We start from the raw sequence: 19,955 nt of genomic DNA on the forward strand, positions 1-19,955 counted from the left end.
TGACTACTTAATAAAAGGTGTTAACTCAATGCTTCAAATAATTAAAATCGTTATATTTTGTTCTCCCCTTATCCTTTCAATTCAAGGACATTTATCCCTTCAATAAGGTTTATTCAGTGTGAAGTTTTTACTGATGCTAATTTTTTTTTAACTTTGTGTTTACTTGGTTAGACTTTCTAATGGACAGCCAATTTCACTCCTCCCCCTCCATTTTGTTGTATGAACTGTGTGCATAGGTCCTTTGGTTTGTCTCCATCATGTGTCGCATGACAAATAGGAGGAGCAATGTCTATTGCCATCTCCACCCAGGTATAACTCATGATCGCCTGTCATGGTTACCCTTCTTCATAAATTCATGTACTAATTTGTCTTAAACTTGGGTCGTATTCGCTCCTTTAACCCCTCTCCGTTGTTGTACATGAAGTATTGTGCTCTCTAACTCAGCCCCACGAACATGAAGCACTTCTTTCTTCCAGTGCATAGTTGCCAAGGTTTCAGATTGCTATATGTGATATTTTCATAATTTCAGTGCAATTATGTGTGACACTTCAACGACTATTAATGATACTTTCTTGCAAGAAAAATCAAGCAATGAAGATGAGGGAAACATAAATACCAAAATTACACCCATTTGAGCAACAAGACACTCCAAGAAGATCTTAAAATTGCTGCAAAGCACCCGAAATGAAAGGGCACTAACCAAGTGCCCTTCTAACCTGGTCGTACTGTTAAAAAAATGTGTAACCATGATACTGAACATTAAACAAGTCTTTTAGAGACTGTACTTTATTAAAGTTCTGTGCACAGAGCTGTTGGCTGGCCAAGGGTGAAGTGAAAACACGAACTGCAGCAGCACACACCCCGGGGCATTTTGGACAAATCAGCAAGAGTGGCAGGAACAATACCACCTCTAAAATTTGCTGTGCAAGGTTAAAGATATGATTACTGTCAGAAGAGACCCAAACATGTTTTAAATTACCACCGTTATTAAGAAATACACTGCAAACGTTAGCAGGAGGTCAGAAAGCCAACTGCACTCGCCAAGCTCTTGAAATCGTGCACGCACGTACTGGGGCAACAGAGGACTGACCGTAGTAACTCCACAAGGAATATAAACCAAGTGAAACCATGTTGCAAGTAAAGTATATTGCACTATCCGTGTCTTTCAGAGAGGAATCATTGTCGTTTGAAAGATAGGGATTTTCTGTGCTGACTAGCCAAGACCTATGTGGCGAAAGAAGCTTGAAGGACTAGACAGTTTCTTAATATCCCTTTCAGGGACACACTTGGACACAGTCCACTGGTAGCCTCGAACTTGCAGCCATGACAGGGCAGAACTTCTGAGCTACAGTTACTGTAAAACGACCAACACTGCAGGCAGCTGATCGTGCACTTCTGCTAAAAAGCAAATAAATTTGAATACTCCAATATTGTAATAATATTAACACGGTCAGCTGGCTGTAGCAAGCACGGTCTTCCTTACTTGTGAGGCTCAGGACAGAGCCACGACAATTCAGGTTTAATGCGGTGTTGAGCCGGCAGGGCTGCCCACCTCCTCAGAGTCTAGCCCTGGCTGCTGTAACTTCACTCCCTCGACAATTTGAGGTAGGGTCATCTTAGTGATTTTAAATTTACTGCAGCCATGCGGCGGTGCGTGCAGTGCTGCCATGATTTGCCACAACCACCTACTAGCCAACCTCCCACAAAATGCTGCAGTAGCACTAGCAGGATGAGATATCCCTGTGGCGCCTAAAGTCAGACTGTATCACTCCACCTGACTTGACTGATGTATCGGGAGTAGCCACTGGGCACTAACTCAAAATGACTTATTTCAGAGCCGCTCTGGGAATCTCCTAGATTGATACATTGTAGCAGATAGCTGCTACTAGCTCAGCCAGTCGAGCCCCCAAGTTTGCGGGAGCAGCGTGTGCACACCACGGCACACTGACAGCCACTCCAGCTTTCGTTTAGCAGTAGGCATTGCGAACGGCTTGACAGCTGTGGCGCTATGCCTATAATGAATGACAATGCATTTCAGTGCAGTAATGCGGAGCACCACACTGAAATGCTTTAGTCCAACGCCTGATGCAGGGTACTTGGCAGGACTACCAGTGTGATGTCTGGGGCCAGAGTCAACCTCAAGGCCACTACTCTGGACTTTTGACGAGAACCAACACTAAGACCACAAACCTGATACTCATTTTTTTTTTCCTTCGGATGAGGCATTAGGCCCAGTAGACATTTTTTTGGTTTAAATAGTTCAGCCCTTACTCATCTCATTGGAAATGATAGCCATGAACTGTATGATACGATCCTGCTGCTGTGAATTGAACATTTCCATCTAGCACAGAAAGTGTTATAAGCACTGCAAATTTTATGCACGCTTTTATAGTCAAGGTACTTTTTGAGCAAAAACATTACATTGAAGCAGTTTAAACCACCTGTTCTTAGACATCTTGGGAGTAATACTCAAAAATAGTTGGCAGACTTCCCCATTATCAGAGAGGATATTTCTCTATCCTCCCTCTTTTTCTCAATCAAGCTTTCCCAGGTGATTGTAATACTAAGCATTCCTGGAGTTTCCTTGCTCTTGCCATGGTGTTCCTTCCCCTCAGGAAGTGCTCACAGACAATGGTCTCGAGCTTGGTCCTTCATAGAATATGCATTAATTCAACTGAGGAAGAAAGGCAACTGCAGTGAGCACAGAAGTAGGCTCCAAAGATCAATAACTAAATCACAAGGTTGCCTCATACTTTTTTTTACTACAGATGTATTTCCAAAAGCAATGCTTTGCTAGAGATCAACTGAAAAGTGAGAGGTTTTTGGTCCAGGACTCCTAGACACGTTGTTCCTGTAAGTTCCATTTTGATCCACTGGTACCACAATGGGAGTGCAATTTTCCACAGTTTCAACTAGTGGACTGAGGAGCAGCTACTGTAAAGATGTCTGGAGCAAAAGTATTATTCCACGAGCTCTAGCAGTTGTGAAACAGACTTCATTTTTTGATCAACTTTTACTCTCGAATCCCTCACATCAACCTCCTACCCAGGTTGGACCACCGGTTCCCAAAATGGAAACAGATCATACTCCAATTTTAAGCCTTTTTTTACCCTGGCTGCTTAAACCTCAAATGTACAAGCAAACTATTGATACTGAATGCATTTGTAAAGGTCTACATACCCGGAGGCATCTAGGCGCTATCTATGATTAACAAGAAATGTATTCTTAGTTGGTGAAAAGCCAGGTATTCATAGCTTTCCTGAAAGCCTAAAACTAGATCATCTGATGTTTGTATGCATTCTCTAAGGTGCAGAAGACCTTCATTTTGACAGTTACAGTTTGAAGTAGAACCTTTAATCATATGCTGTTTTCTAAGGAAGTATTGCACGCTCATAATGGAGTTGAAGCCATCTTTCCCAATCTGCTTTATTCAGCATAATAACGGGCATACTTAAAACTCGCCTGTGGTTCAGCTCTCTGGATTACGACATATCGAAGGAAGTAGATCCAGGATTAATGGTTTAAGGTTCCCGTCGCACACAATTATTGTTGAGATTTAAAGATTGTTACACCAGCACAGCATCTTTCTCTAGATACTGTCATACACAGGGCAGCAGATTCTGAGGTTTGGTTTCCATTTTGAGCATTTTAGCTGCTCTTATCACAAAAAGAAGAAATCAGAGATTGATACCAATTTTTATAGTCATTCTTTGCACCAAGAACTTCCCAATTATGTCAACCAAGTGATTTCTTTATTTAAAAAAAACTGATGTGGCAGTCTGGGTGAGCATTTAGATAGTCCATGGGCAGAAGTCAGAGCTGCAGAGTAAGAAGGCAGCTCTCTGCTGTTTTGGCTTCCACCATTTAAGGTGATCTTTTGTATGTTTTAGATTCATTTATATCAAATTGTCCTGCCAACTGGCAAACCAAAACATATTTTCAAAGATGGGTTTCCAAGAAATTCTCTGAATATTTTGAAAACGTGCATGGACAGTTTGTGAGGATTTTACAAGTAGCAGTCCAGGAGTTAAAGGGTTCTCGCAGGAACACCGTTTTGGAAACTTTTACAGAGAATAAAAAGTAGCCTCATCATAAAAAATGGATACTTTATATGAGTCACTTTGGTGGCGATCAAACTATATTCAGTGTGGAGATTAACTTAGAGGAGTTGAAGAGGCCTAAGAAATATAACAAAGATATGCAGGCTGTTACAGGCAGACTTGATCCTAAAACTGGGAAACAGATTGACAGGGTATTATTCACACATGGAGGTGGTCACCTCCGGTTTAACAACTTTTTTTCAGTCTAGGGGAGTACATAAGGTCAAATGTTTGAGCCAGTAACCTGAAAACCAGGAGAGAAGAGTTCTAGTGTTGGCTTCCATGGCTGGTAACATTGTCGATCTGCAAGTAGTTAAGTTCTAATGACATTCACAAATCCAGACATGAATTTCCTCCTCTACGACCTTAGCCAACAAGCATCTGCAATGCAATAGGTCTCGCATTTGCGAGAATTTAAGTTATTGGCACTGTAAATGAAAATGCCTTTTATTTATCAGTTTTGCAAATTAACACATAAATAAAAGGAACTGTCATTTACAATGCCAATAGCTCAAACTTGTAAATGCGAAGCCTATTCAAATTAGCAGAATCCATTGTTCTGGGCTCCTCTGAAACTGAAAGCCTGCATGGCGTGCTGAATTTTGCAGAAAAGCATGTTGGGCCTGGAGTAGGAAGAACACATTAAATAAATCAGTGCTTGTAGACTGAAAAAGACGTAGTGTGTACCAACTGAAGTAAAATGGCCAGACTTCACGTAAGGTTACAAATGAAGACAAGGTGATACTAAGGAGGGACTACCAAGAATATTAAAGAATCATGAGCCAGCAATTACAAAGGGCAACGACACAAGCCAATGACAAATATGGACGGAGCTTCTATTTCATACTCCAATACAGCATGCTCAGAGCAGCTCATGCGCTGCCCAGGCTCGACCTAAAAAGGGCCAAGATCTTCAAATTGACAGGGATATGGACTTTCACGGCTAAGTTGGCAACAAACTATGGCAGCACTGAACAGGCTGATGTTGCCTAGAATATCTCTGAAAGACAATGCAAAAGCCTTTACATTCAACACCCCATCCAAACCCTAGTCATCACAGAATAATAGTAGAAATCGTGGTAGTGACATCGGAAGAAACGAGGACTGCCTCCAGTTACACCCATCCAACAGCACAGCTCTCACCTCTTCAGAGAAGGTCTGCAGCTGATCCTTTGAGTAAACATACTGCCAGATTCGCTCCATGTCGTTCCAGTCCCGCACTATCCCGTGTTCCATGGGGTAGCGGATGGAGAGCAGTCCACGGTGCTCCTGAAAGAGGAGACTGACAATTAACGTAGAAAAGGATCAGCATTGTCACTGCTCATAATCAGAGCGGGATGTGAAGAGTGCTGCATGACGGGGGAAAGAGAGAAATACTCGGTGGCTGGGGGCAGAGAAAGTGTTGAGAGTTCTGAGAACCCAAAAGTGTAGGTCTGAGCTTTGGAGGAGAGGAAACATGGTCAGAAGGTGAAGGGATCACTTAAGGGGTGGCAAGGTTAGTGGCAGATTGGAGTGGGCATTCAGAAACAGCAAATGAGGGCACTTCGGGAGGTGGTGGGGCGGACTCAGGAGCCTTAAGAAAGGTAGAGAAGGACTTTAACCTGGGCAGGTTACCTCTGCTTTGGGTCCGATGAATAAATCCCCCTCGAGGGCTCCGGCCATGACCCGCACATGCTTTGGACGTCCCACACTACAAAAGAAAAAGTAAGAGCAACACATGAAGGACAAGAGAGGAAAGGTGGAAGGTCTCTGGGCCAGAGTTAATGAGACATTGGCGACTATTAAATAAGAACGCTTTTACAGCATTAGCTTTAGACCAGACCTAAATGAGATGCATAAGTAACCCAGCCCTCGAGACAGAAACTCAACACCTGATCTTCTAAAGTAATGTTGTATGTGAGTTCACTGTTCAATAATATTACGTCTCGCAGGCCTTGATGCATGTTAACATAACCATTCTCTCATCCTTGTAGTCCACAAATCAAGGTTAATTAAAATGTAAGAAAGGCCCAGACGAGGCCTAGTACATCAACATGTGAGTTTATTGGCTTAATTTCTAGTGCAGCCATCAGAGTTTGTATGAGATAAACTGTCCTATTTTGTGCTGCTCAAATTATAATAGACAGTAGAGCATTTTTACATTCTGTGCTGCACAGTACACAGACCATCGACTGTAGATTGACTATGTGGAAATTCTGTGCTGGAGAAATTTTAAAGATAAAAATCAATAACTTCTGTAACCTTCCTAATAGACTAATAAAAGCATTGTCTTTTTTCCGCTGTAGCAAATGCAGCATCCAAGTGGAAAACAGCCTAAATTTGCCTTATGAACAATAATGCATAGAAAGCATCAAAAAGACAATAGCCACGGGGGCAAGCAAACTGACTGGTTACTGGGGAGAGAGGCTGACAAATACATACAGAAGAATGGAAAGAAGATTAGTGATGGTTTGTAATAAAAATAAAATGTATCCCAAACATATTTGGAACATGAAAAACGGTAGTTACAGTTTTCTTGAACTGTAATGCAAATTTGCTTTCAAAATCAAATGCTCCCAAAAATATTTGCAGTTGGAAAAACAAAAAACAAGGCGTTCAGACAATGTTACTAAACTATGGTGCAATTTTAAGAACAACTTTATATACCATTTCTCTAAAGCTATCATTTAATAAAACATGTTTGACGTATGTCAATATTTGAAACAAAAATTAATAGAGCAGCGTGAAACCATTTCATGCAAAAATAATAATAATTGTAAAATAGCGGGCCCATTCCTAAGGAAAGTCACACAAGTCCACCAGCAGGTCTATGGCCTTGCATGGGTGCAGATCTATGACGAAGAAACTCACATTACTTTACAGAAATAGGCCTAGAAACCAGCTAGTTTACAGGCATACTCTTAGAAAATGTCTATGAATTTAATTTTCCCATAAGCAAAAATACAAATGTAGATTTACACACGTGAAAATCTGGCAAGTCATTACACACTTGCTTGCTAAAACGTACTTCTTTTTTCTCCAGGTGGAAATTATTCTCTTACTAACATGGAAAAAGTCTTACTTCTGCCTGTGTCAGGAGTAAATTCATGACCTCTTCAAAGGGGCTGGGGGACTGGTGAAGAATGTTAAAGAGGCATGCTTCAGAACATGCACAAACTAGGGCACACTCCAGCCCTGACACTCCTACAGACTGTCTGTTTTACGCCCCTGAGAGTAGATTTGGTCTCTCGAAAATCTTCATGCTTTGACAAACCTTTGTGTGCAAAGCCATCTCTTGCACATGTATACCGCCCGGAACTACACACCTAGACAGCTTTGAGAATCGGGTCAATCACATTTTGATTCTGAACTGTGTTCATCTAGTTTTAAGATGTAAATATCCAGTTATTGATATAGCACTACGTATATATATATATGCCCACAATTCCAGCAACCACAGGAACTGAAATACAGTGAAATGAAGTGATTTGCTCAAGAATATCACAGTGTGACCGAGTGGAGAAGGTCAGAATGACTAGTCTCGTAGATCCTCTTCTGGTAACATCGGTACTGAACTGCAAGAATAACCTGGGAGATATATATATGTGCAGTAATATTTTGTGAATAAAGTTAATGCTTAAGAGTACATGTGCCACATCAATTGACGAGGCACTTCTCGGAAAATAAATGTAGAGCTAGAATTGGAAGTGTGGCACAACTAAAGCGATGCCAGTCAGAGTCCTATCATGATCAGAAAGCTAGACTAAACCCATCCAGTTAAGAAATATAGCCATTGCGTGTGCAGAGCCTGTGAATACTCAAAGATGCAACACAAACAGAGCACTGGTATGTTCAGAGTTTGGAATAAACAGAACAGTGCTTCCTCAAAGCTTTGCTAAAACATAGAACTTGACTTAATCATAAGTTATTGTCACAGCTCTGAAAAATGAGAGCACCGCCATCCTGTGTCACCTCACGGCATGGCACTACGAGGCGAGTAGATTTTTTTTTTTTACCACGCAACTAGACTTCTGAATCATCTTATGACTTGGGCAAGTGGCTGTCTTAGAAAATTCAACAACACCTGTAATAGGGCTCTGCAATAGCACCCGCAGATTTTAAGAGATTCTCCAACCGTTTTTTTTATGACTCAACACCTTTACTTCATATCGGCCTACCTGTTATTTCCCTTTTCCCCGAAAAGATCATAATTTCTTTTTGGGATTCAGGAAATATTTTGAGTGTGACCCGAAAAATACCTCTTGTGGGATAAAACAGCACTAGTGGAGATGGGAAGAGACAGAATCTGCTCTGAGACACACCCCTGCTGGCCATAGCAGGAAATGCTGCAAAGGCAGGACAATGTCTCCTGTTGAAAAACTACTTAAGCACCTCTACTGAAGAGATGGCAGCACCGAAAGATTACCGAGTGAAAGTGTCTTCATAAGTTAAAAAGAAGAAGAAAAAAAATGACACCACATGAGCAGGAAAATATTTATAAACATGGAAAGAAAAGTACATGAAATATTGTACATATGCCTTAAAAATCTCCTGATGGACCATCACAAGATGAGCAATGCCAACAAAGACACTATTTATACATTCTTGGAGCAATCCCACCCAAGGGCACTGATGCGATAATGCTGCCTGACTGAATTTTTAAACTACAGCAGCCAACCTCAGCCCTTTGTGCAGCTGAAGCTTCCATATGACACAGACCATCTTGGGGCGAGGATGGTCGCAGCCTAACGAGGCTCCCGACCCCCCGCCCGCTAATCCGGCAAATACTCCTTCACCTGGCCTGGGATCCCTGTGAAAGTCCGGGTGATCCCAGACAATACATCGGTGCCTGCTCCGGTTTATGCGGCGCATCAGTGGCTGCACCAAATCAATCAAAATAAGCTTTATTCGGTTTTATGTTTAAAACCATAAAAGCAGCAAGAAAAAATACAAACATGTATAAATGACTTTGCATATCTTTTGCAAAGTAAAAAGGAACCAACTATTAAAAGCAAACTAAAAACAATCTGGCAATTCAACTAAAAGAAAAAGGTACATGCAAAATCAAGAAAAGGGTAGAGGGTTAGTAACACAAGATTCATGGCATCCCCTTTCACCAAGAATTGTGGTTCCATGTCATTTGCCTTAGGGACGGAAAGGGTCGGGGGCCGGGGTAGAAATCGTACAAGTCCCAGATGCGAATGGGACCATCTCCCTCTTTGGGTTGGGAAGATCGCAAATAGGGGACAATGTTCGTGCTCTTGAATTTAATTAAAATAAGGTCGTCCGGGGCGTCTTTGGGCGACGTACCTAGCCACCCCACCCTCCTGACAGTCAAGATGCCGCCATCTAAGGCAGGTGGCAGTGGTCTGTGTTGTTCATACAGGAAATGGCTTTGTTTAAAAGGTCCTGGTGAGTTTCAAATTTGCCCTGACTGGGTGCAGGGACCCCAGAGAGAACAGTCACGTAAGGGGCAGCTTCTGGAGGTAGGTTAATCCGATTCCTGCTTTCAAGTGCGGTCCTGGGAGCTCTAAGGGGTACAGGTACGGAGTTAAAATAATGCCCCGGCTTCTTGGATTAGGGATAGACATGAGGGGTTCAAGAGTTTGAGCTTTCGTGCGTGTCGTTGGCTTGAATTTTTCATTGTTACTGGGGAGAATAGGGTGAATGGGTGTAGCAGTTATTTCAGTTGGAGTACGGATCCTTAGTATTGTATTTTCGATAGTGGTCAACCTGTCTCCCAGATTATTGATTTTTGTGACCAGGGGTGATAGTGCAGTTATTAACAGTTGCTCGATCTGAGCCAGTAAGGTCAATTGAAGTGGTGATACTGAGTCAGGTATTCTGTTCACAGCCTCAATCGGCAATAATATAGGTGGGTTGGGGGGAGATAGTGAGGGGCTAGTGCACATTTTGTCGGACTTCTCAGTGTCATTGTCATTTTCCTCATCAGCCTCTCTACCCACTATAGGGGGGGTAGATACGTCCTGGACGTAGTTCGTACCACACAGGGCACTCGGCTCCTCCCAGATGGACATGATGTGAAACAGTACAGTGAGGGATCAATAATGATAAGATACAATAAAACAACTCGGTACCTCCACCTTCGTAGTAGCCAAGAGGGGTGGCCCGGCCTCCTCGTGCCGCAGAGGGCCCGCCCTTTGCCCGGGCTTAGCCCCGAGCTCAGTCCCGCGCGCGTCCCGCGTCGCGGGACCTCCCGTGTGTTTTTCACCGCCTCCAGGCGCGTCACGGGCGTCAGCGCCCGCAGGGGATGCCGGGAGTGGTAGTTCTCCCTCCGCACAGCGGCCACCTGGTGTTCCTCGGCGGCGGCGGGAGGGAGGGCAGCCGGTCAATGGGGAATTCAAAAACCACCCCACTGGATTTGCTGGCGAGAGATAAAGTGCTCCTGGCAGGTAGGGGTGGCGCTGCCAGTCAAGCGCAGGGGAGTCCGCTCTGCCGGACCTCCCGTGTGTTTTTCACCGCCTCCAGGCGCGTCACGGGCGTCAGCGCCCGCAGGGGATGCCGGGAGCGGTAGTTCTCCCTCCGCACAGCGGCGACGCGCTGATAATGGTGACTGGGGGTGCCCTGGGAGCCCGAACTGCCTGCCGGCTACGAGGCGCCGGAGAGCCATTGAAGACACTTGGCTCCCAAATATTGCCAAGATGGACCCGACCTGTGGATGCAGCTGTGGCCAGCAGTGAGAGCGCGGGGAGCAGGGGCTTCGACCTGTGCTGGCCCTGGCTGGTGATCGGCCACCGCAGCTACTAGTGAATGGGGCCTGGAATGGATTTCCTGAGCGCTGGCCCACTGCCACGAACACCAGATCGGCGCCGAATTGCAGACACACTGGTGGCGAGAATAAGGGGAAGTCGTCCCCTTTCAGTTATAAGAGGCACAACAGTGGGAAGCGCTGGACACAACTCCATGACGAGTGCTGGAGTGCGCTGACCTGGGCGAGCGGGGATTCCCGGCGAGCTGGGGTCCTAAGTGGGCGGATGTGACTGACCCCGAGGGGACCGACCTGCCTGGCCCAACTGACCGCAGGCCCGAGAAGCGCTGGAAAGCCTGCGGAAGTACGTGTCTGCTGCCACCGGCACCGGGAGAGCCCCGGGCCACACACAGTGACGCAAGATGGGGAAGCCCAGAGGTCCGAAGGGTGAGGAAGGCCCTAGTTCGGAGGCACCTGACGACGCATCACAGACCCCGACGGACCTGCAGCAGATGCAGGACCGTATCCTGGAGGCTATTGCTGCCACAAAAGACGCCCTACATCAGGACATAGCACAGGTAGCAACGGGCCTGGGGCTACTGCGGCAGACCATGGGAAATTATCGGACAGGGTCAAGACCACGGAGACCGCCCTGAAGGACCTGGTGCCTGCACACAAATCTATGGAGGGTCGTCTGACAAAGGCGCTGGACGGCATACAATCCCTGGAGAGGCGGGCGGAGGACGCTGAAAACCCCAGCAGGCGCAACAACGTGCGCCTAGTGGGCCTTCTGGAAAAAAAAGAGGGCCCTGACATCGTGGAATATCTGTCTGACTGGCTAAGGACAGAAGTGGCACCAGAGGGGCTCTCACCCTTCTTCACAATTGAAAGAGCGCACCGCGTGCCAGCCAGACCACCCAGTCCAGGAAAGTCACCTCGCCCAGTGGTATTCAAACTACTGCACTACAAGGATAGGGACTGGCTGCTGCAGAGAGCGAGGGATGCGGGTCCCTCCAAGTGGACAACAGCAGGGTGACGTTGTTTCCGGATTATACCTTCGAGACCCAGAAGCTACGAGCCTCGTTCTTATCCATCAAAAAAGAACTGAGGACGGAGGGCATACAGTACTCGCTCCTCTTTCCAGCCAGACTGCGGGTAGTGGTAGAGGAGAAGTCGCTGTTCTTTCCTACTTCGGCGGAGGCATGGGCCTGGTGGGACACTTACAAAGCAGGCACGGACGGAGCGCCGCTCAGGGAGGAGGAAGCACGACAACAGCAGCCGGTGAGGAGGTCACGGAGGGTCCGGGGACGTAAGCGGAAGACCGGAAAGCCAACGGTCTCTCAGACGGAGAATGAGCGGAGAGCTGCTCTACAGGCAGTAATAGACTTGTTGGGTACAGCTTTGACTCAATCGGAGCGGGCCTCGGGCTCGGAGGATCGAGCAACGGGTTCAGAGACAGAACTATCAGAATTTGGCAGTACGAAAGGCCCAGAGGTCACGCCGCAAACATCGGGGGAGATTGTCGAAGGCTGAGAGTGGAACACTGCCCCAGTACTAACTTTCGACTACTGAAACTTGCCATGGCAGTAACCAGAGCAGGCAGCTATTGGACTGTAATATCGTGAGTTGCAAAAGTATTGTGGGGAGGGGGGATGGGACTGTGGTTCAGGTCTCGAAGCCAGGTCACGCTCCTTAGGGCCCATAAGGCCTCCGTAGTGCAGACTGCGGATTAGGTGGGTTGAAGAGCACGGTTGCTCACACACAGTTTGGATGGGAGCAGCTTTCGTGAAGTTAGGTCCTGTTCTGGGGGGGGGGGGGGGGGGGGGGGGGGTCCTGAGGCAGTTGGGGTGGCCCGAAGCACAGTTAAGGGAGGGGGGAAAGGGACTGTTTTTGCAGGGAGGGGGGAAAGTGTCACCACAAGCGCCCAGAGACATATCTGTATTGCAATGCACCGCATAGCATGGGATAATGGCTAATGCAGGAACGATAAAATGTGTGACTTGGAATGTGAGGGGGCTTCACACCATGACGAGAAGGCACAAGGTTCATGCGTATCTGGTTCGTAGGGGGGGTCCATATAGCGCTGTTACAGGAAACCCACTTGACGAAAAAGGAAGGAATAGCGCTACAGCGTAGATGGAGGGGACACTTGTTTAATACTACGTACTCAGCCTTTGCTAGGGGGTATTCATTTGGATAAGGGCGGGCACCCCTTTTCAGGTAATCAGACAGGTAGTGGATCCGGAAGGGAGATTTGTAGCAGTGGAGGGGAAACTCAGAGGTCGACACATAATGCTTTGCAGCATATATGCACCCAATGTGGACCAAGCAACATACTTTGCAAAGATATCTGGGGAATTGGCTAGCTACCTTGCAGGTCCTATCTTGATGGGAGGGGACTTTAATTCGGTGGCAGATATCGAACTAGATAGATCACACCCTCCATTACATTCATCCCTTGTGCGCAGACTAGCGAAATGCGGGTCAGACTGGCAGGAGCAGTGGGAACTAACCGATGCTTGGCGCACACAGCACCCAATAGAACGAGATTACTCGTTCCACTCCAGCCTCCATGACCTCCACGTCCGTATTGACGCCTTCCTGTGCTCGCCGCTAGTGCTCCCTGCAGTGGCCCGCACCGAATACCTAGCACGCACGATGTCAGACCATAACCCCCTACTATTGTCACTCGATTGGATGACCGAAATATCCAGGGTCCCGACATGGCAACTTAAACCGGACACACTGGATGACCCACCATTCCGCGAGGCACTGGAGGAAAGAATTGGCCAATATTTTGCGGAGAATGAAGGCTCCGCTGACTCCAGAGCTACGGAATGGGGCGCCTTCAAGGTAGTGGTTAGGGGACACTGCATAGGAAAATACGCTGGAGCTCGTAGAACTTTGCTGGATGACCTGGACAGAGCGTAACGTAAGCTACAGGGAGGTTGAACTGGCGCGCCCTAATCGACCCGAGCTCCAGGAGAATCTCTGTGCGGCGCGAGAGGCGGTGGCGGTGGAAATTGAGCGCCTCCGCAGTTATGATTACAAGACTTATCTAGTGAAAACGCATGCTGAGGGTGATAAGGCTGGGACGCTACTGGCTTGGCTTGCCAACCCCACCAGACGCAGCCACCCGATCCTAACCATATCAAAGGAAGGGGGTCACACGAGTACCACGCAGCCGGAGATCCTTGATAGCTTTAGATCCTACTATGAAAAGCTGTACAAAAGTGAGCGCGGCGACAAGGAGAGGAAATAGATGCATTCCTGGATGCCCTGCAGTTACCACGCTTGGAGCAGGCGGACGCCTTGGGCAGCCAAATAGACCTAGTTGAAATCAGAGGAGCAGTGAAGCGCATGGCCCGCAATAAGACCCCAGGGTTAGACGGACTGCCAATAGAGTTCTATGGCGATACATAGAACAGCTGGCCCCGCGGCTCCAAACAGTCTACAACGAGGCCAAAGACAAGGGACGACTACCGCGCTCTATGCGCGAAGCCCTAATGATCCCCCTATTGAAACCGCGAAGGAAGAGCACCAACACGGCGTCCTACCGTCCGCTGTCAATGCTGACAACCGACTATAAGATTCTGAGCACAGTGCTAGCGTCCAGGCTGCTACAACACATGCAAGAACTAGTCCACAAGGAACAATCCGGGTTTATACCCACGCGTAACACCACTCACAATATCCTAAGATTAACCCGATTAGTGAGTAACCCGCCACTGGAAGCTAGAGCGCCCCCTAGTGCTGGCAGTTGATGTAGAAAAGGCTTTCGACAGCTTGGAGTGGGAATATTTGTATAAGGTGCTGCGGCGTTCGGTCTCGGGGAGGGCTACATAAAGTGGACGAGGATATTGTACACGGCGGCGAGGGCAAGAGTGAGGGTGGGCACCCTAATATCAAACCAATTTGAAGTGTGCCGCGGAACCAGGCAGGGATGCGTGCTGTCCCCACTGCTGTTTGCCCTGGCGGTGGAGCCTCTTGCGGCGATGGCTAGGAAGGGTGGCCACTATGGGGGCCTGGAGCACAGAGGAAATCGCCACTTTATCTCGCTGTACGCGGACGATCTCCTCCTCTTTCTAGAAGATGCCGAGGAGGCTGTGGAGGGGGCGGAAAGGCTCCTCGCGCGCTTCGGCGAGCTGTCCGGCCTGAGAGTCAACTGGGCCAAGACCTGCCTGTTCCCCCTAAGGAAGGGCGAGATACAGCCCTTCACCCGCCCGCTGCTTAGATGGAAGCCTAACTGTTTAGAGTATCTGGGAGTGTACGTATACCATAATGCCGCGGACATGCTGGAGGGAAATGTGGGCCGCTGTTTCCGCACCCTAAAAAGCAATATATCCTTCTGGGCTACTCTCCCGTTATCAGTGACGGGCCGCATATCCCTACTAAATATGATAGCCTTACCCCGGTTGCTGTACTACTTCCGGACACTGCCTATATGGGTGCCGGGTGCGATATTTCGACAGCTGAAATCGACGATCATATCCTTTCTGTGGGGTACGGGCAGATGCAGAATAGCACTGACCACGCTGACCCGCCCGAAGGACGAGGGAGGTCTGGCGGTCCCTGATTTTGAAATCTACTACCTAGCGGCCCAGCTCCAGACCTTTACGCAAGAAATTGCGAGGGTGTACCACGGTCCGGAGCAGGAAAGGGACAGCGGCACCCCCCAACATGTGCTAGCCTACATTGCCCTACAGCAGAGATTGGCACTCAGGGACCTTTCCCTGGAAGAAAGAACTTTCCGTCTTTGCTGGAACCGGTCACAAAGACGTGCAGGAATCAAACACCCATACGCACCCGAGATCCCACTGGGCATTGTGACAGCGCTCCCACATGGTGGAGATTGGTCGCACTTGCAATATTGGGAGGAGGCAGGGCTACAAATACTGGGGGACTTGTACGACGATGGGACACTGGCCCCGTACCAAACATTGCAAGAGCGCTACGACCTTCCACGGGGAGACTACCTACTGCATGCGGCGGTGGTGGTGCGAGCCATTCAGGCACATTGGGGTGAGGGGCTAGGGGAACCACCAACGACGTTGGCCTGCCAGTACACTATGATGTTTGCAGGTACCTACAAGGCGGTCACATGCCTCTACTCCAGAATGTTGAATGAAACCTTGCAGCCTTTGACTGGGCTGAAGGCCAAATGGGAATTAGATCTGCAGACAGAAATCCCAGACACCACGTGGGCGCAGTTGGTGAGACGAGCTAGAAAGAGCACGAGGAACGCACGCTTCCAGCTAATCCACTTTTATATTCTCCACAGGGCCTACCTTACCCCAAGCAAAATACGGAAATACTTCGGGCGGAGGAGGCAGCTTGCCCACGCTGTAATAGAATAGGGGCGGATCTGACCCACATGCTCAGAGACTGCCCTCGCCTACAGGACTACTGGAGGGAGGTTGGCGACACACTGAACGAAGTGGCAGATAGGGACCTCCAATACACTACAGCCGTAAGCATTTTGCACTGGTTTCCGCACACGCCGAAAAATAAGATGTCAAGCAGATTAATTGACATGGGCCTCCTCTTGGCCAAAAGAGAAGTGACCAAGGGATGGAAGTCGAAAACGGGTCCCACACATCGGAGGTGGCTAAATGAGTTTCTGAAATTGGCGGCAAGCGAGAGTACAATCAGGTACCAATTAGCACGCAGAAGGGCGGAAGAGAGGGCTCAGGAGGCGGCGATGGAGTGGGAACTCTTGGTGCAAGCCTTGCGAGATAGCACGGTCGAGGAGGAGGAAGAAGAGGGGGAGGCACCAGACAACACCACCGAAACACATATAGCAATAGCGCCCTCACCAGTCACACATACCCAGTAGACGGTTAAGATCTCCTGCTAGTCATTACACAGACCTACATACTTGGCTAGGCGCGCGAGTGGGGACACTTGGGGGGGGGGGGGGGGGGGACAAATGGGGAGTGGGGGGAATCTAGATTACGGTAGTATAGATGAGGCAGGTATTTCATGAAACCCGGGGGGGGGGGGGGATAGAGATAAAAATCAAAAAGCAGCCGGTGGACCTCCCCATACGACATACACAGCGACTGACGAATGTAAGGATTTTCTTGTTTATGAGTATCACCGCCCGGCCTCCGGGATGTGGGCTGAATGGCTGTGTATAACATGTGGATACATGGACAAGGGGGCGAGGACTCCGCGCTGATGACAATTTTCCTGATTTAAGTGCTATGCATTTGGTTCTGCAATAAAAACGGTTTAACAAAAAAAATGAAACAGACCATCTTTCCGGCTGCTCGTACAAATATGACATCGCAAAACAAGGAAACCACACCTAGGTCAACAGTAAAGAGTGATCGAAAACATTAATTTTACTTCAAATCCTAGAACGGCAAAACAGACCCAGGGCCTACACAGTACAAAAATACTGCTTCAAATGACCGAGGACAGCATTTAGCCATCATGGGACCTGCAGTATGTTGGTGCCTTGTAAGGTGTTTATGCTGCCCTTGATCTGCTTCAGACCGATGTAAGGGAACAAATGAGGTAATAAAGGGACATGTGAAAGTAGTATGGGCCGAGGTTCATACTGTATCCTGTATGATAAAACTGCACTGCTCACATGAATCAATCGGAGGATACTAACTTAATTTTTGCCTCCAATTTCAAATTCCTTCACATTTACCGACTGTTTTAAGAATTTAAACTGCACATGTTGGTTCTTTATTTATATACTATTAATCAATCTGTTAATATTATTTAATTTTCTAAGCAGTTGCAGGCACCCGCACCCCTCTACCAAGTAGGCTTCACGGACGCCCAGGTGTCCCCAGACAACAGCCTAAGAACCACTGCAGTAAGGCATTAAGGACCTGCTTGAACAACATGTAAAATGCAAAAAATCTAACTCGCCGTTATTGAAGGCTCCTTAAGAGAAAACGGAGCGTTCAAGGTACTATACAAAGACATTGCTTTTTTAATGCAACTGAGTTCCCTCGAAAACCTGGTTTCCGACACCTTTAACCACTTGAAGAACATTAATTCGGGGTGTCCATTTGATTAAACAGATCATGTGACAGCTTAACAGTGACTTGGCACTCTGTGTCTACAAACGCAGGGAATTACCCTAATCCCATGTGAATAATGCAGATCTGTAGGCGATGTGGAGAAGGCAACAGTATAACGTGATGGTTCAAATCCACTACATGGAAATCTACAACGTCTTTGAACTGAAAATAAATGATGAAGAAGCAAGTAAACACCCTTTGTCACCAGCAACTCACCTGGTCTCTGTGCAGTTTTGGTGAAACTGCACATAAGACAGTATTAGAAGCATGCCACCATGAAATGACACAGCAGCGAGTTGAAGAGACTGGTGGTGCTGCTGCAGACTACCGCAGAATCAACGCGCTGCTAAAGCGAGAAGCCCCAACTGGCCTGGTGGCTGCAGGTACCTTATTATCCCAAGGTGACTTGACCTGGGGGGCTGCATCTCATCCCATGCCAGCTGAGGCTGTGGTAAGTGCAAACCAAGAAGGTCCATCACTGCCAAGAACTAGGTGCGTCGTGGGAACCTGCTTGAGTTAAGTCCACAGAGATCACTGCAGCTGTGCGCAGTATGAACAAGCGCCGGAGTTGACCACTCCTTATAAGCAGGAAAGACCTCCCCCCAACCCCCATCCCCCCACCCATCATCCAATGCACAGCTCGGACTGCCACTGAACCGAAACAGTAGGGACTAATTTCGCCTAGGGGTGCAAGAAACAGATATGCACTAGAAAAAAGTCTGTACAAGTTGAGACTATGATAACTTAAAAACCATCATAAAGATTTTGAACCAAGTTGCCTGACTGATCCAAAAGAACTTTAAGCAATCAGCACCTGGGCCTAATCCGGAGTACTTTCTAGTATACAGGAAAGGAATAGCGGGATCTCCGAATCACAAAGAGGGAAGACTGTTACTAGAGAAAAAAGGGGAGTGCAATACCTCTTGATAAGTGCAACTAACAACAACTTTGTATACTGGATTGAATTGTGCAGTATTTTGTTTTGCTGAGAGATTAAAAGTACTTTATTTGGGGGTGTCAGGGGCTTCTGTGCACATGTTTATGTTTACCATATTTTACTTGGTTCCCTTTTCTGGGTACGCACAAACGCAATTTATCCTGAAGAATATTGTGTATGCATATGATCCCGATGGGTCACGTGGCTGGCAAACAACCCCAAAAAATCTGTTCTGAAAAAAAAGTCCTTTCTTTTCTAAAATGTTAAGCACTGGCATATATTACTTTGTCTTTTGTCCGATTGTTCTGAGCTCCTGCCGTTGCCTGCTAGCCTCAGCTGCCCTGAGAGAAGTGCAAAAAGTGTTGGACTTTTTCCCAGTTTGCAGAGCCATAGTAGGACGGGCCTCATCATTACTGACTTGGCGAAACACTTGGGAGTCCAAAACAGGGAGGGTAGCCCACGATAAAGAATAGACTACGGTAATTGCGTATCTAAACACTATTCACGCAATGCAAAATGTAAATTTATACAACTTACATTCGGCATAGGGCCGATTTCTCCGCTGCTAAAACTAACACAACTTTCCCAAATGCCAATACCTCTTGCACACGCTTCGCGGTTAGCTCCAACACATCTTATGGGACAGCTCATCTTTAGTGGTTTACTGATCTTAAGTACTGAGACTGCTGACTAATATCACTGGGTCAGTCAACTTGAAATCTTGGTAGGCCTGTGCCGTATGGTTATATAACACCCAAAAAGCACAAAGTAGTCGTCTGCTTTTTAGATTGTCTTGTTGTTAGCCAAACAGGCAGGCATTATGAAGTGGAAAGATGCAATCCCTCTAGTGTTTGAGACACTGTGAAAAGCTGCTGTAAAATGGGAAGCGGTCCAAGGCCTTGCATAGAGAAGAGGCTAGAAGGCTGCAGAAACACCCAATTGTCAGGGACTGGTAGGACTTGTGGTCGAGCCTAAAGGATGTAGCTAAAGAATACACATTGTCACCATAAACAGTATGGGCTGCACTGGCTTTGACTCGGGCGAAATCAGTCTTGCGTCTGATGTTTGAATGTGGTGGACACAAAAAATTGCTCACCCTTCTGACGTTCTTGCCCAGTTTCAAACCTATACTGCTTTCCTTTACCCTCCCCCCCTCTCCAGTAACACAAACTTACACTTAGTTGCAG

The 19,955-nt window shown here is 47.3% G+C and overlaps 1 protein-coding gene across 1 annotated transcript in view; it reads right to left on the minus strand.

Annotated features, from left to right (window-relative positions):
* ACTR1B (actin related protein 1B) overlaps positions 1-19,955 on the minus strand; it is a 60,916-nt gene that overhangs the window by 14,659 nt on the left and 26,302 nt on the right. The window contains exons 3-4 of the mRNA XM_086943358.1: positions 5,715-5,790; positions 5,244-5,369 (exon numbers count right to left, since the gene is read on the minus strand). Of these exons, the coding sequence (XP_086799484.1) occupies positions 5,244-5,369; positions 5,715-5,790 (202 nt within the window). The remainder of the gene's footprint in view (positions 1-5,243; positions 5,370-5,714; positions 5,791-19,955) is intronic.

Source organism: Lissotriton vulgaris, chromosome 11, assembly GCF_964263255.1.
Source record: "Lissotriton vulgaris chromosome 11, aLisVul1.2, whole genome shotgun sequence".
Classification (NCBI taxonomy): domain Eukaryota; kingdom Metazoa; phylum Chordata; class Amphibia; order Caudata; family Salamandridae; genus Lissotriton; species Lissotriton vulgaris.